General features: G+C 41.2%; 1 protein-coding gene across 3 annotated transcripts in view; it reads right to left on the minus strand.

The window, feature by feature from the left end:
- Positions 1-15,991, minus strand: part of L3MBTL4 (L3MBTL histone methyl-lysine binding protein 4) — a 318,381-nt gene that overhangs the window by 291,911 nt on the left and 10,479 nt on the right. For all 3 annotated transcript variants that reach the window (XM_082418694.1, XM_082418695.1, XM_082418696.1), the window contains one exon: positions 5,640-5,694. In XM_082418694.1, coding sequence (XP_082274820.1) covers positions 5,640-5,694 — 55 coding nt within the window. The remainder of the gene's footprint in view (positions 1-5,639; positions 5,695-15,991) is intronic.

Here is a 15,991-nt window from a genome sequence, read left to right on the forward strand (position 1 = left end):
GACTCCAGGAAGAAAACAAATATGTTCTTTTCCTTTGCGAGAGTATATACATCACACCACCACTCATCCATCCAGAAGGGACAGAACACTAGAGGAGAGGTCTGGCAACTTAATCAGTTAAATTCAAAGATTAGCTCATTTGTAAACCAGTATCAACAGCAAATAAATTACTTGAAAGCATATACTGAGAACTACTTGTTACAGAGGAGTACTTTTGTTGCAGCGCATGTGGATGCTTCAGTTATTGATGCTTCCCCCCAAAAGTTCATTAGTTAGAAAGAAGTCCCCTGCTCATCCTCCAGTGACAGTTTCACGGCTCAACGAAAATGCAGTTCTTTAGGTTCAAATACCCGAGTGCCCGAATATTTAACTGCGTATTTAATGACTGTAAATGCCATCAGAAGATAAGAATCTTCTAAATTAAAATTGATTTGGTTTTCACTTTTCTGATGTTGATATGCTTTCTTAGGTAGAGAATTACCGTGGTGGAAATGAACAGATCTCTCACAACGTTTAAAAAAGGCAGACATTAGTTCCACTGGCATGTTAAGTATTTTGCAAGAAAGCACCTCTGTGTGTACACCCAGGAAGCAGACCAGTTACTCTAACAGAAGACTGCAGGGGTAATGCTCAAGGGGTCCTCTGAATCTTTCAGAGTCACTTAATTAGCCACATCCCCCAGCATAGAAACTACTCCCTGAAGTAGTTAAGCACTTTTAGAAGCTGTGTTAATTCTTCTTCAGGCCATTGAGCTAATTAATACTTGAGAGTTTTAGTAAATCATTACTTCAGCATACTAAACAACACTTCCTATGGGCTGGATTGGACCTGATTATATGTCTTTTTAAAAGATGCTAACTTAAGTGAGAGATACAGCATCACATAAAAAATTTCTTCAAACCAAATGCCCTAGGATATGCCGAGAGAAAATAGAATAGGGAGAAAAACACAAAATAAGGGAAGTAGGGGAGAGACTGGGTTTTGAAGGAGCCGGCTACTTGGTTCAGGCCTGAGGAACAATCCTCCAGGCAGCAGGAACGGTTCTTCAGACAGCACGGTCTAGACGGCAGGTTCTGTTCAGCCGAGCAAACCAACGACTGCGGGTGGTGGCACGTGATGGGCAAGTGCAGATGGTGAGAAGCCTCGAATGCTACTCTATAGAAAGGACCCAGGGCCCTCTACTAACAGGATCTCAGCTCAGTTTCCGTTGGGTTAGAGAGGGTATAAAGAGTGAACAACAGAAAAATGACCAGAGGCAGCTCTAAGTTGGAGGACATGACTTGAGAGAAATCAAGAAGGATGAGTAGAGAAAGGGTGGTGACCGTGTGGCCAGGCTCCAGGGTGCGTGAGAGGGAGGAGTCCAGGGTGTGTCCAGGATCTGGACTGACTGCAGGTGGACAACGGTGCTGCAGGAGGAGGGGCTGCAGCAGAAGCAGGCTGACCATCAGGGGACCAAGACGGGTTCATTTTTCACATCTAAGTGAAATCCAAAGAGTAAGAAGAGTAACAGCATGAAAGCGTCCACTGATTTGGGACGTCCCTGGTTCCATTCAACCCACAAAATGTTAACCGCCATCCCCGAGGCCCTGGTGAGCTCTAGGGGAGTGGCAGGGTGTAGGTGCCCGAGGGTGGACACGGGATGAGTGGTGGTCAGGGAGAAAATACTGGAGCCCTCAAGAAACCTGGACGCTACCAGCCAGCTCGGGCCATGAGAGACCAACATGAGAGACTTGAAAGTAAAAGAGATCTGTGTGCAGTGATGCTGCAAAGGGATGTTCTGGACTGGATCTGGGAAGAGGAAAAGGACATTAGTAGAAAAACTAGTGAAATTTGAATAAAGTCTGCAGTTTAGTGACCACTGACGTACCAATATTAATCTCTTAGTTCTGACAAATGTCCTGAGGTCATGTAAGACACTAACCTCAGAAGATAGTGGGCGAAGCATATACAGGACTATCCCTGTACTACATTTGCAACTTTTCTCTAAATCTAGTTAATCCAAAATAAAAAGTTTACTTACAAAAAAAGAAATAAATCTAAGAACAGATATTCCAACAATACTACCCACAAATGGAAGTTTTTAGTGTTCAGGAATTTCTGAATTTATTTTTTTAATATTTGGCTGACTCTAACATGATTACTAATTGTAAAAATAATACTTGGAAAACGTAGAAAATATACTTTTTATCTCACAGCTTGAGAAATAACGATTTTTAACATCTTTTTTCTCATTTATAGATATGAGATTTTTTTTAAACCATCACTGAGACTAATCCCTCCTGGTGGGGGGGGGGTCCCCTTAATATTTTATCATAAGCTTTCCCTTCCATATAATTTAAAGTTCTTCAAAAGCATTTACATGACTACACAACTGTCTACACACAATTGTACCACAATGTTTTACCTATTCCACATTTGTTGGACATTTAGATTATTTCCAACTTTTCTCCATTTATAAATAGTACCATGAGTATCATATGCATAAATTAAATGCTCATGCTTATTTCATTAAGTAATTCCAAAAAGTGGAGTCCCTGAGTTGAAGGAAATGTTGACTTAACATTTTAAATAAATACTATCAATGTGCCCCCCAAAACGACAGAGCCAACTTATACTCCCAGAAGCAATATACAGAGAGCCTATTTCCCTGACCCACCAGCAAGGGGGCATTAGCACTTTGTTGACTGTTTGTTAATTTGGTAGGTTAAAAAATGTTCATCGTTGCTTTTAAATTTGTCTTTCTTTGTTTTCTAGTGAGACTGAATATATTTAAACATATTTGCTTTTTAGCTACTTTCATTTCCTCTTCCATGAATTACTTAGTTCCTAATGCCTTTTGCCAGTTTTTGCACTGATATTTTAGTGTATCTGATTATTTTTTCTAATTCCTTTATCTATTTTGGACCTTCTGCAAGTTGTAGTTGTGGTAAATACTTGCCAGTTTGTTATTTCCGTTTTAATTTTGTTTATTATGAGGTTCTTTGGTGTACACAGTTTAATTTGGATGTATATATATCTCATATTCCTTTATAATTTCTTCTACTGTTTTTACGATTATAAAGACCTCACAGTCCTAACATTAAACCAAAGAAAAATTAGCATTAGTTTAAAAGAGCACTTAAAATTACGAAGGGAAAAAGCCAGATCACTTGTCCAACTGAAGAAATCAGTTGTTTTTATTTTGGAGACTTCAAATGTAGAGGTTTGGGATTATATAGTGATTGACAATACTAATTCTATAATCTCCATCATACATAATTATTAATAAATAATTCTTACCGAGACAAGTCTTCTCTTAAGGGTGTCTAAGACAGTTGGTAAATTTTTTGAATAATATAGGAATAATATAGCTGAGAGTTTCCAAAAGAACCGGAAAATTAATCTCATGGCATGACTATGTCAAGAAAAATTAAGTGCAGCCAGTCCCCAAGGACACAGAGGGCCATATGAGACACCCTTAATACTTTAACTATTAGCAGTTACTCTTCCCATCCCACTTCTAAGCAAGATTCCAGTTTTCTCTACCTTGGTCTTAATAGCTACAGAGAAGGGGAAATGATAAAATAGAAAGACCACAGGTAAAGTAGAAAGACCACAGGCTTTAGAACTTGCTAGATGTGGGCTCAAACCCTAGATCCACCAGTAACTAGTTAGTTTTACCCTAAGTAAGTCAAATGGCCCCTCAAAGCTTCACCATCTGTAACACAGAGGTCAAGGTTAGTGACAGAGATTGGGCATTCAATAAATTAGTTTGTAGTGATTTCCAAAGAAATGCCTTGCTTGTGGTAAAATCACTACAGAAATTGTTTATTTTTTAATACAATTTTCTGTTCACATATAAATATGTATGAGTACACAGTTTGTGTTTTTCTTTTGTTATTATTTTTAAGGCCTAAGGTAAGTGACTCAATCTATTTTGTTTAGCAAGCAGCCTACAGAAAAGATTAAACTATTTCCAGGAACTATAGGAGGAAGATCCCCATTATAATACTAAGATAGGCAATTTAGGGAATAGTTTCCTTTATCGCATTAAAAGTAGTAAAAATATAAATCCTCAAAAGCCCCTCAAATAATTCAATTTGTATTCAACGAGCAGTTTGCAGCATCTGTATACACAAACCAAATCTCATCCTTCTTCTAAACATTTAGCTATGTTCCACAGCTGGGGAAAACAGCAATGACACCAGCGTCAGATTTGGAGAAGAATAAGCCACAGGATGACACTTTGGGGAATGGACCACTAACTACAAAATAAGTCTGGCAAAGGAAGAACAACAGCAAAAAGCTATTTCCTAGTAAAACTGAAAAACTACTTAAGATAAACATGTAACTGGCTACAATGAAAACTATAAATACTAAATTACTAAAAAAATCTTAGTTTTGAGGACTGAATATTTTTAATTTGTTGGCTTAAGTCTGCTTTTCTTTTCCCAGAATAAATGCTTCAACCGTGGAATAAGAGAATCTAAAACAATTTACATTAGTGTGGAAAATATAGCTGCAGGGGAGAGACAACAACATAATAAATCACAACCTCTCTCTGAGAAGAAATAAAATTGTTTTAAAAAAACCCCTGCTGTTGGGGCCAGGTACAGTCCAAATTTATTTCTAGAATTCCAGTGTTGCATAACTGGAGTGTATTTCAATGAAACTGAACATCAAGTTACATAACTGTCAAATTACTGTATTCTATTTTGCTTTTTCAGCAAAGAACATGATGGGACTTGGGGTGACAGCAAAAGAAGAAAAGAAATTTAAAGCAGTATATTTTGCTTCTGATAGAAAACAACTTTTATTTTTAAAAATCATTTAGGTAGAAGATCACTAATTTTCAATATTGCGTGCCAAGACTAAGCATTATGTATGGTCTTTAAAATCCTCAATACTTGTTTGTCATTTTTTAAGATATTTTCAGTTGTTTCCATTATTGGAGGGAAAGAAACTTAAATACTTATGGTACTTTAAAAGTTCATTAGAGGAGAATTATCAAATTTACATGCTTCTTTCCCACCAGGAGTAGCACAAATGTTGGACATTCAACTATATTTTACAGAAAATTTAATAACAGCTGCCTGCTTGTATAGCAGTAATCACAATATATATGGAATATGTATTCCAGGGAAACAGCATCTGCATTTGCTGATTTAAATTTAAAACATCAGAGAATTAGTTGAATATTAAAAAGCTGTTATCTAAAACCTACAGATGTATTAAAAACCATAATGAGGGACATTTATCTTGGAGCAAATGTACAACCTCCTGTAAAACATGACTCCAATAGAAGGGTACGAATGCCGTCATTAGAAGATTAAACCAATCCGGGAAAAGCTTAAACAAAGAATTATAAACGAACTAAGCAGCATCATTTGTTTTCTTGTTCACAGGGAAAGTTTACAAATCAGTTCTTTTTTCAAAGGCAAATAAATGAGTTAAGAGCTTCAGACTTTCTTGATACACATATTTGAAAGTCTTAGATGACACTGATGAAGTCTACGGGGGAGCATGTGACACTGTCAACAAGCGATACTATAATTATAGATTTAAATTAATAAACCTAAACCAACTGTAGCTATCTAATAAAAATGTCACTTACAAGTAATTCATTATAAAGCAAAACTGTAAAGGGTGGTGACAATTACCGTGACTCAGAGGGGTCACACCATCCCTGGGCTTCTTTTCTTCTTCAGCTTGCTCCTAGAACACAGAAAACGTGGTTTAGACCCTGTTTCTGGGTAATTGTTTGAAACACTGAAAACTGACTTTTCTGTTTGCTGGAAGCCAAGCCACGAAGAGCGCTGCGAATGGAAGGGACCTACATCAGCAGCCAGCGCCCGGCGGCAGGGGGAGGGGGAGGGGGGGTGCCACACCACCACCCATTCGGACGCGGGAGGAACCCTTTGTTATCGTCTTAATTCTCTGTTGGCTCAAATATGACAGAAAGGAAGGTTCAAAGGCAGGCTGAGGGAAGAAGGGCGTCCCCTGCCCCCGCCAAGCCCTCCATCCTCCCCTGGCTTTCGGCCTGCCGGCACCTGCTACAGCTTATGAGGCTCAGTTAAGGTCCAAGTTTAGCCCAACCAACCCTCACAGGACGGACAAATGCCTTCAAAGATCCCTGCGAAGAAACCACAAACACAAGCGACCCTGAGAAGGCAAAGCTTCTGTCCGCGGAGCCAGCAGTGCATCAGGCCAGGCTCACAGCAACTCCTGGAGGAAAGTCGACCATTTAGCAAAGACTAAGAGAATCACTTCTTTTTTGAAAGATACTCCAAGAGCATTTGTCCAGATTATGTGTCTTACTTACATAGTTTTGTGGCCATAAAAAAATGTATGCCCCCTATAAAAAAAACTCATAATAATTTTACACTTAAAAGTTGAGGGACAGAGTTTCCCAATTTTAAGATCTTTCAAACTAAGAGTGTCAGCGGGCTTTCAACTCACTTATGGAAGTATAAATATGCAATACTTTTGAATAGTTTCCAAGACAAACTGATTGTCATCCAAGAAGATGAAAATCAGCAGCTGAATTACACAAAACCTTTGCATAATTGATGGATGATGCTGATAAAAAAAGTATCAGGATTTAGTAAGTTTGGTCAACAATCATTTCCTACCGTTTATTCCTGTAATTTTGGGGACATATCTTTTCTTTTTTCATTCTTTCACATTTTATTCTTTATTTTTTAACGTCTTTATTGGCGTATAATTGCTTTACAATGGTGTGCTAGTTGCTGCTGTATCACAAAGTGAATCAGCTATACGTATACGTATATCCCCATATCTCCTCCCTCTTGCGTCTCCCTCCCACCCTCCCTATCCCACCCCCCTAGGTGGTCTCACAAAGCACGGAGCTGATCTCCCTGTGCTATGCGGCTGCTTCCCACTAGCTAGCTATTTTACATCTGGTAGTGTATATATGTCCATGACACTCTCTCACTTCGTCCCAGCTTACCCTTCCCCCTCCCTGTGGCTTCAAGTCCATTCTCTACGTCTGCATCTTTATTCCTGTCCTGCCCATAGGTTCATCAGAACCATTTTTTTTTTTTAGATTCCATATATATATGTTAGCATACGGTATTTGTTTTTCTCTTTCTGACTTACTTCACTCTGTATGACAGACTCTAGGTCCATCCACCTCACTACAAATAACTCAATTTCATGTCTTTTTATGGCTGAGTAATATTCCATTGTATATATGTGCCACATCTTCTTTATCCATTCCTCTGTCAATGGACACTTAGGATGCTTCCATGTCCTGGCTATTGTAAATAGTGCTGCAATGAACATTGTGGTACGTGACTCTTTTTAAATTATGGTTTTCTCAGGGTATATGCCTAGTAGTGGGATTGCTGGGTTGTATGGTAGTTCTATTTTCAGTTTTTTAAGGAACCTCCATACTGTCCTCCATAGGGGCTGTATCAATTTACATTCCCACCAACAGTGCAAGAGGGTTCCCTTTTCTCCACACCCTTTCCAGCATTTATTGTTTGTAGACTTTTTTATCTTTTTAAGCCAGGCCTAAGGTGACTGACTGTCCCAGTTTGCCTGGGACTGATCCAGTCACAGCACTGAAGTCCCATAACTGGAGGACCCTTCAGTCCTAGACAAACCAAGAGGGTTGGTCATCTAAGCTATGACAGCCATTAAAACTAAACCTAAAAAGTAGACTTCAGATAACAGGAACACAAGGCTTTAAAACAAGGTTTCAAAAAATTAATATTTTAATGAGAGCAAACTAGTTTTTAACTGTTAATCACCATTAATTTCATTTTTATATTGTACTTTTTGTTTCTTTTTTAGTCTATGGCTTTAAGGTACAAAATACAATTTGTATAGTAGTAAATGATATAATTTTCCAATAAACAAATAATACATATATATCCAGGTATGTGACTGAAGTTTCTTTATTGATGAGGTGAACAAACCAACAAGTCTGAAGATGACTGAGTCAGGCTGCCATTTGTTTACATAGTCATATAGAATTGATTATGACAGACTCCTTGAGATGCCTTAGTTTATACATATATTTTATTTTTTGAGTTCACATTGTTCAAAGTAAAAATAAATAGAGAAACAATTAATACAGTGAAAACTCCCCTCTCACCCCGACCCGTTCTCCTCCATCTGGCCTACGTATAATACCTCCACCCAGAAATCTTCGTTACTAGATTCTGAAATATCCTTGCAAAGTTTCCTTTATAAAAATGCAAAAAAAAGAGAGCATATTTTCTTATTTTCTTGTTCTTGCGCACGAAGGTAGCACTGTTTTCTACCTTTCTTTTCACTTAAAATACCTTGGAGGTCTTTATCAGGTTGTAAGAGCACACTCCTTCTTTTTGCAGTTACACAGTATTACTCGGAATGGATACCCCATGATTTATTTAACTGATCCCATGTTTATGGATGCCCAGGTTTTCTCAAATCTTTTTTCCAATCACATAACGCTGCGGTGGAAAACCAGTACCCGGGGTGTTTTGCATATGTGCCAGGATATGTACAGAATGACTTCCCAGAAGTGGACCAGCCGGGTCAAACCAGACTCGTGTTTTCCTGCCAGGTCTGGCGCCCAGCAAGCCCCACTCAACAGCCTCACAGCCTCGGATCAGGCCCGTCTGCCCAGAGCCTTGCCCACAGGGTGTGATAGCAAAGTTTTGGATTTCTGCCAAGATGATGATGGAAAAAATAATATCTCACTATCGTTTTATTTGCATTTGTTCCATTATGAAGAAGCTGAAGACTGTATATTTAAAAGCCATTGTATTTCTTTTTCTGTGAAATATCTCTTTACATCTGTGGCCCATTTTTTTCTGTTGGAATGACTACTCATCTTTTGGTCTCGATAAATTAGGAAGATTAGTCCTTTGTCTACAATATGAGAGGCATTATTTATCTTTTCCTGGTTAGTCATTTCTCTTTTTCACTTCTCTTACAGTATTTTTAATATGCAAGGATTTTTGTTGTTTATTTTGAGAAATAAAATTATCAAACTTTTCTTTTATGGCTGCTATTGTTGAGTAATGGAAGATCCTTCTCTACTCCCACATCATAAAAACCTTCTTCTTTATGTCTTTTACACTTATGGTTTATTTCTTACACTTAAATCTTCGACAAATTTGAATTTGTGCCGGGACATGGTGTGAAGTTGAGACACACTATGTTTACCCAGGTGGCTCGTCACCTGTCCCAAGACAACTTATGGGATAGTCCCCTTCCTCCCATCAGTCTAAGACCTGTGTCCTATACACTAAACCCCCAGGTGCATTTGCCTCTTCTGTTTCTTTAGTTTACCTGTCTATCCAAGTACCAGAGCCATGATGCTTTACTTATTACAGCCTGATGTTTTGATATGTTTCCTGGGCTACTTTGTGTTTTACACACAGTAAGAGGTTCTGTTCTGTACAAGTCTTAGAGTCAGACAGCTGAGGGTTTACACCCCTGCTTCTCCCCTCACCAGCGGTGTGACCCTGGGCAAGTGATTTAACCTGAGTTTCGGTTTCCTAATTTGTGACTTGGAGGTAATCATATCTTGTTTACTGAATTGTTTTGAGGATTAGAGATACACGGGTAGAGCCTTACTAAGCACATGCCACATGTAGACTCTCAGTTAATGGCAGTTATCATAGGTGTTTTGCCAGATTTCAAACTGCCAAGAGTGTATCAAGACTTAATCAAAATTAAGTTATCTATTTGTTTTCTAACTGAAAAAGCATATCTTGGATGAACAAGATCTCTGATGGAAGAAGAATTCTGAGGGAGGAGAAAAGAAGAATCTTAAAACCCTGAGTTAATTACTTATTTAAAGAATATTTATTGGGCAATTAATGTGCCAGGAACAGTGCTGGGTTTTAGGGAACAAATGGAATGCAATGTCCAGTGTTTGTGCACCGGCTGCCCTTCACTGGTCAGGTGTCTGCCAGCTGTTCGTGGCTGATCGAGGACAAAGTGAAGGCTGGGTGTCCCCGCCGTTCCCTCCTCCCCATCCCACTGTGCAGGGCCCGTCCTCCACACAGCTCGCGTGCACCGGCCTCCACCCCTGCACAACCATCACCCTGCCCTCCAGGGCTTCCACCCCGCCCCCCGCCTGCCCCGCTCAGCCCCTGGCATCCAGGCCACTCAGTCTCACACACGGCGACCAATGGACCCACGTCTCCCTCCATCAGGTACAGACGTGCAGATCCCAAGTCCACTGTACGGCTTCACCTGGATGCCCTACAGGCTCCTGAGACTCAGCCAGCACAAAATTAGTTCCTCGTCTTCACGCTAATGCTCTTGCATCCCCTGTTCAGAGTCCCCAGAACTCACTCTGCGGCTTCCGGGACCCACGCCTCGGTCACACTGTCCGTCCCGCTCTCCCTCCCAGCCCCAGCGAAATCACCTCACGGTGGGCAGGATCCCCAGATGACGCCAAGGAGCCACCCCCAAGTCCCCTCCCCGTCACTTGCTTCTAGACCACAGAAAATGGCAGAAGTGATGGGATGGTCACCCCCTCGATTGCATTACAACGTACGACTCCCCTCAGCTGACTGGAGGAGAGTCTCCGGCTGGCCTGAAAAAAGCAGGCTGCCTTGTTGTGAGAGGACCACATGGCAAGGAACTGTGGGGCTCCCTGGAGCTGAGGCTGGCCTCTGCGTGATAGCTGGCAAGAAGGCAGGAACCTCAGTCCTACAACTACAAAGAACTGAATTTTGCCGACAACCATCTGAGCTCGGAAGAGGCCACAGAGCTCCAAAAGGAACTCAGTCCAACCATTTGATTTTACCCTTTGAGCCCCTGAGCAGAGAATCTATTTGAGCCGTGCCTGGACATCTGACCTACAGGCAGTGTGAGGTAACGGTCAATGTGTTGTAATAAGCCACTAAGCTTGTGGTGATTTGCTATCATCAATAGAAAGCTAACGTGTGCCTATTTCTCCCCCGGGAAGCTTTCTCTGATCCTACCTCCTCTTCTCTGCTTCCCACCTCACCCATGCTAAGTCAGGTAACCTTCTGAAGCCTGGAAATATCCTGTATAAATCTCTAATACTGGGCCTACCACACTGCATGACCAGCTTCTCTCTTACTGGTCTCGTCTACTTTGCTGAGCTTACTGAAGGCAGACAGGGTCTTAACCATCTTTCCTCCCCAAAGCATAGCCTGGCCCCTCGTCCAGCTTAACAAATACTTGCTGACTCAAGGCATGAATGCAAGGTTCAAGAATGGTACTTTTGTGCCTAGCAGATTTCATGTCCAAAGTTTTCATGGATATCTTTGTGCAAGTAATACAGTTGCATCCTTACAAAACATACTATAACCCAGTGTTCCTCAAACTTTAACATGCATATGACTCATCTGGGAAGCCTGTTAAAATGCACATCTGGATTCCGTGGGTCTGGGAAGGGCCTAAGAGCACAAGTTTCCAACAAGCCCCCAGTTGATGCCGCTGCTGAAGGTCTGTGGACCACACAAGGCGCTGCAAGTCCACGGTCACGGGGGAGGGGAGAACGGGGAGGCAGTAACCCAATCCTATCTACCTCTGTTCCACTGCATGTGAGATGATGAACTGAATCAGGTCTAATTTTCTACGGCAGCTCTTCACCCCAACTCCATCCCTCTTTACCCACTCAATGCACGGGAAATTTACGTAATTCAAAACAAGGCAAGTCTCTTCTCATAAATGTTCTACCGCAAAACTGAAATGGTAACAAGAAACAGGGTTGGCTATGTGAGCACAACAGCTACTGAAGCATTTCTATAATCACTGTATCATTCAAATATAAAAAGAAATATATAATGTGCTGTGTGTCACTCAGTTAGTGGATTAGAATGTTTGGTTCACACTTCTTTATTTGCTACTGAAATTCTACCTAGATAGAAAAAACATATTCCTCACAAAAATAACATTACCTTTCGCTTCAAAGTTAAATTACTCAAGCTCCTGATGTCCATGTGTTTTTTTAGATGGAGTAAGGTTATAGATATGTAGACATACACATGAAAGATCACGATTTTGTATTACAGAATAAATTTACATTTCTCTTACGATATACTGACCTCATTTTTAGGACATTTTTTTTGCAAACAACAAATGATTTAATATCATATAATAGGGCAAAAAAAAATGCTGAATTGGGGGTCCGATAACCTAAGGCCAAATCCCAACCCCACCTATTTACCCAAAGAGCTAGGTAACTGGGAACAAATGACACGTATTCTCTGGATCTGATTTCTTTTGTCTGTAAAATAAAGGGATTGGACTAAATGTTCTCCAAAGCTCCTGCTAGCTTTAACATTCTTTGCGTCTGTCTGGGTTAATTAATTATTTCCTAAAGGTAGTAAATCCACACTGCTATTAATGGATAGAGTTAATCTTTTTAAAAAAGGAAAAATGAGCACTTTTCCTTATCCTCTCAAACAGAACACTTCAGGAAATCAAGATGAATTGAGAAAAACAAAACCATTACTATGCCTTCCCAGGTTTCAAACTTTAGTTCTGAAAACTGAAAATAAAGCTTTAAGTAAAAAAAAAGAACACTGCTCTGAAAAAGGGGAGATAATAGTTTAAGGAACATAAAATAAGTCTTTGCTGTGTGGTACATTTCAATTAGCCAACTCAAATCCATTGTTCTGGAAGAGAGGATTATGAGCTGGGAAAATAACCAAAAAGGCTTGACATTCTGTTCCTTCCTGATGGCCCTGGATGCATCATATACTTTTACTACACGTTACAGTGATGTTTTCTAATTAATCAGTGCCTACGGTTCCCGGTCTGAGAAATCCAATCAAGGAAGCAAAGCAAAAGGGCTTTTCACCCACTGATTTGTGTTTGGCAATTTCAGGTCGTCACCGTGGAACCATCAGATGACACCCCTTCCTTTCGCTCACTGTCAGACAGGTCCTTGAGCACAGGATGTTCAAGCATCCTGATGTTCCTCTTCCATAAGAATGAAGGGTGGGCTTCCCTGGTGGCGCAGTGGTTGAGAATCTGCCTGCTAATGCAGGGGACACAGGTTCGAGCCCTGGTCTGGGAAGATCCCACATGCTGCGGAGCAACTAGGCCCGTGAGCCACAACTACTGAGCCTGCGCGTCTGGAGCTTGTGCTCCGCAACAAGAGAGGCCGCGATAGTGAGAGGCCCGCGCACTGCGATGAAGAGTGGCCCCCACTTGCCACAACTGGAGAAAGCCGTCGCACAGAAACGAAGACCCAACACAGCCATAAATAAATAAATAAATAAATAAACAGAGCAGGCCTAAACTTTGAAAAAAAAAAAAGTTGGTAAAAAAAAAAAGAATGAAGGGTGATACCTACTGGTTTCCGGAACTACAGAAAACACTAAAATTCTATACAGTATCTCCAGTAATAAACTACTATTTGAATTTCACCTGCTGTGTCAAGTCTACTTTTCAAAATTCTCTTTTGCTCTGATCCCACGTGGGACACCAACTGAAGATAACTGAAATTAACCTTTCAGATAAAAATACAGGACAGGGTGGTCCCCATTGCTCTACTGGAATTGAGATGCAGACACAGAGGCAAATGCCCTCATCTCGTTCAAATACCCCGAATGGAATCTCTCTTCCGTAATTGTATTCATCACGATTTTTATTTTCTGTATTCTGTGACTGACATTTGGGGGCCTTGGGGACCGGGGAGGGACTGTCCCTCTCAGTGTGAGCCAATTCCTGGAGACAGCAAACAACGAGCCCGGGGTCATGCCTCCTGAGTCCACAGCCCACTCCCCTTTCCTTACTGGCTCCTGTAGTCTGGGACACTATCCACTTGCCCTAAACCAACCCTGGGCCAGGTACTGGAGGATCAGAGCCAGCCCGGTAGCCAGAGACCATGGAAATTATCCAAACTAGCCAATCCTGAACCTGCTTAGCTTGTTCACCTTGCCTCCCCCGTTCATTTCCAAGAAAACCACAATAAAGGCTCCTGCCCCTGGTTTCCCCTCGCCCCTGCGGCCCCCTGACCGACTCTGGTGCTTCGCCACAGGGCCCTGTCTGGTGTGATGTGCCCCCTCCTCTTGGGAAATGGGAATCACAAACTATCCTTTTCAATGGCAATCGTCTCGATCCGTTTACCTGGCTAAACGTGAACAAAAACAAAAACTCAGGTATATTTTAAAACAGTATTTGTTAAGATTTATACCCAAAAAAAGGGGAAAAAATCTAAAACACTTTTATTAACATCTCCTTTCTTCAGTTAATCCACATATAAATGGATTCTACTCGCTGATACAAGCTGCTATCAGTCGTGTGGGGGGCAACAAAAGGATTTTAAAAATCAGATACTACTGAAAAAATAAGAAATGAAATAATCCTACCCTAAACATTTTTTCGATGTCTACTTAAGGATATTATAAAAAAGACTGCCCTGCACTCCGCCCCAGCTGCAGCCAACCACAGCACCCTCCTGTCGGTATGTCAAGTCCAGTGTCCCCGACATCAAGACCGTCTGAACTTGGCCACCCACATGCACCCCACTCACCTTACTATCTCACTGTGTACCAAACCTTAGATTTATTGAAATTAAAAGGCCCTTAAAAATCTTCTAATCCAAGACTTTTGTTCTAGAGACAAAGAAACTGAGCCTCAGCCTGGCGAAGGGCTTGTCCTTGGTCACAGAGCTACTTATCACCAGAGCCAAAGACCAAAATCCAAATACGCTGACTCGCATCCCAGCACTCACCCTACAAAACTGCTCAGTCAGAAAAGTCATTACAGCCACTATAATCCCGCCAGGCGTCACACAGGTCGTCGTATCTGCTTCCAGCCCCCAACCCAGGCTCCTGCTGCTTCCTTGGCCAGACAGTATCAGCTATGACCCTTCAACTTCCTTCTCTCTCAAGGTTAGCTGCCTACAGAATATCCAGATTTTAAGCAAATAATTTGTATTCCCTCATTTTGCATTTTACCAGGTTGTATTTAAGAGCCATGTGTTGTAACAGCATTACATGTGCATTAGATATTTTTATTTTTAAATAAACTAAAATATGGACATCTTAGATATTCTTCATCCTTCAAGGTCAGACTCTGCCCTCAGTGATCCTACCTTTCTCTGAAGTCTACATGGACCTCAGATCTTAGTCACACTGCATTACTCGACCTAAGTCAGTTCTCTTTTATTCAGCAATACTCTAAGATGCTTAAGAATAAATAATGCCTCATCTTTCTATTTCTCAAAGTTCATAACTCATGAATTAGGTACAGATGCACAGATTTTTAAGAGCTGCAGAGGGAGAGGAAGAATGGGCACTAACATTTATTCAGCATCAGGTATTTTATATACACAATTAGACAACACGTACTTTATTCTTGTATAGTCAAACAAAATCTCCTTTTTTCATTTGAGAAACTTGCATTTTTATGAAGGGAATTTGAAACTGTACAGCCTACATATGGTTTGGGGTTTTATGCCCAGAACACCCACGTACGCACCAAACATCCACGAAACCACTCTGAAAACAATGCTTCGTTTCCCCAGTTACCATGTGGCCACACTTTGCCAGCAGTCCTAGGGGTGGGGGGTGGCCAAGGCTACCAAGGCACCCGCAGGACACTCATCTCTGTGTGGGATGTTGTGAAAAGCATGACGTGAGAAGGAGTCCAAGGGGCAGGGGAAGCCCTCTCTTCAAGTCTGCGGCAGCACCACCTGCCAGACCAGAAGGCAAGTCGTCCACACGGCAGAACTGAGCACACGGGACGTAAGACGTGAGATGAAGCCTAAGGAGCGGAGGCACGGTCACAGGTGGTGTCAGAGTGTAACCTGGGACGCCCTCTTTGCAGGACGACGTGAAAGGCGAATCAAAATTTTATAGGCACAAACTTTTTAGGACAAGGATTCTACTGGTGAGATTTTGCCTGTGAGTCAATTGCAAAAGTATACCAAGACATATGAATAAGAACACGGGATGTAACTTGGTGTGTAAAGACAAAAAATTAAAATCACCTTAATGTTTACAGCAGGGCACTGTTTCAATAAGTTACGGTACATTCACAGAGTGGAATACTATGC

The sequence above is a fragment of the Balaenoptera physalus genome (genome assembly GCF_965194825.1).
Source record: "Balaenoptera physalus genome assembly, chromosome: 12".
Taxonomy (NCBI): domain Eukaryota; kingdom Metazoa; phylum Chordata; class Mammalia; order Artiodactyla; family Balaenopteridae; genus Balaenoptera; species Balaenoptera physalus.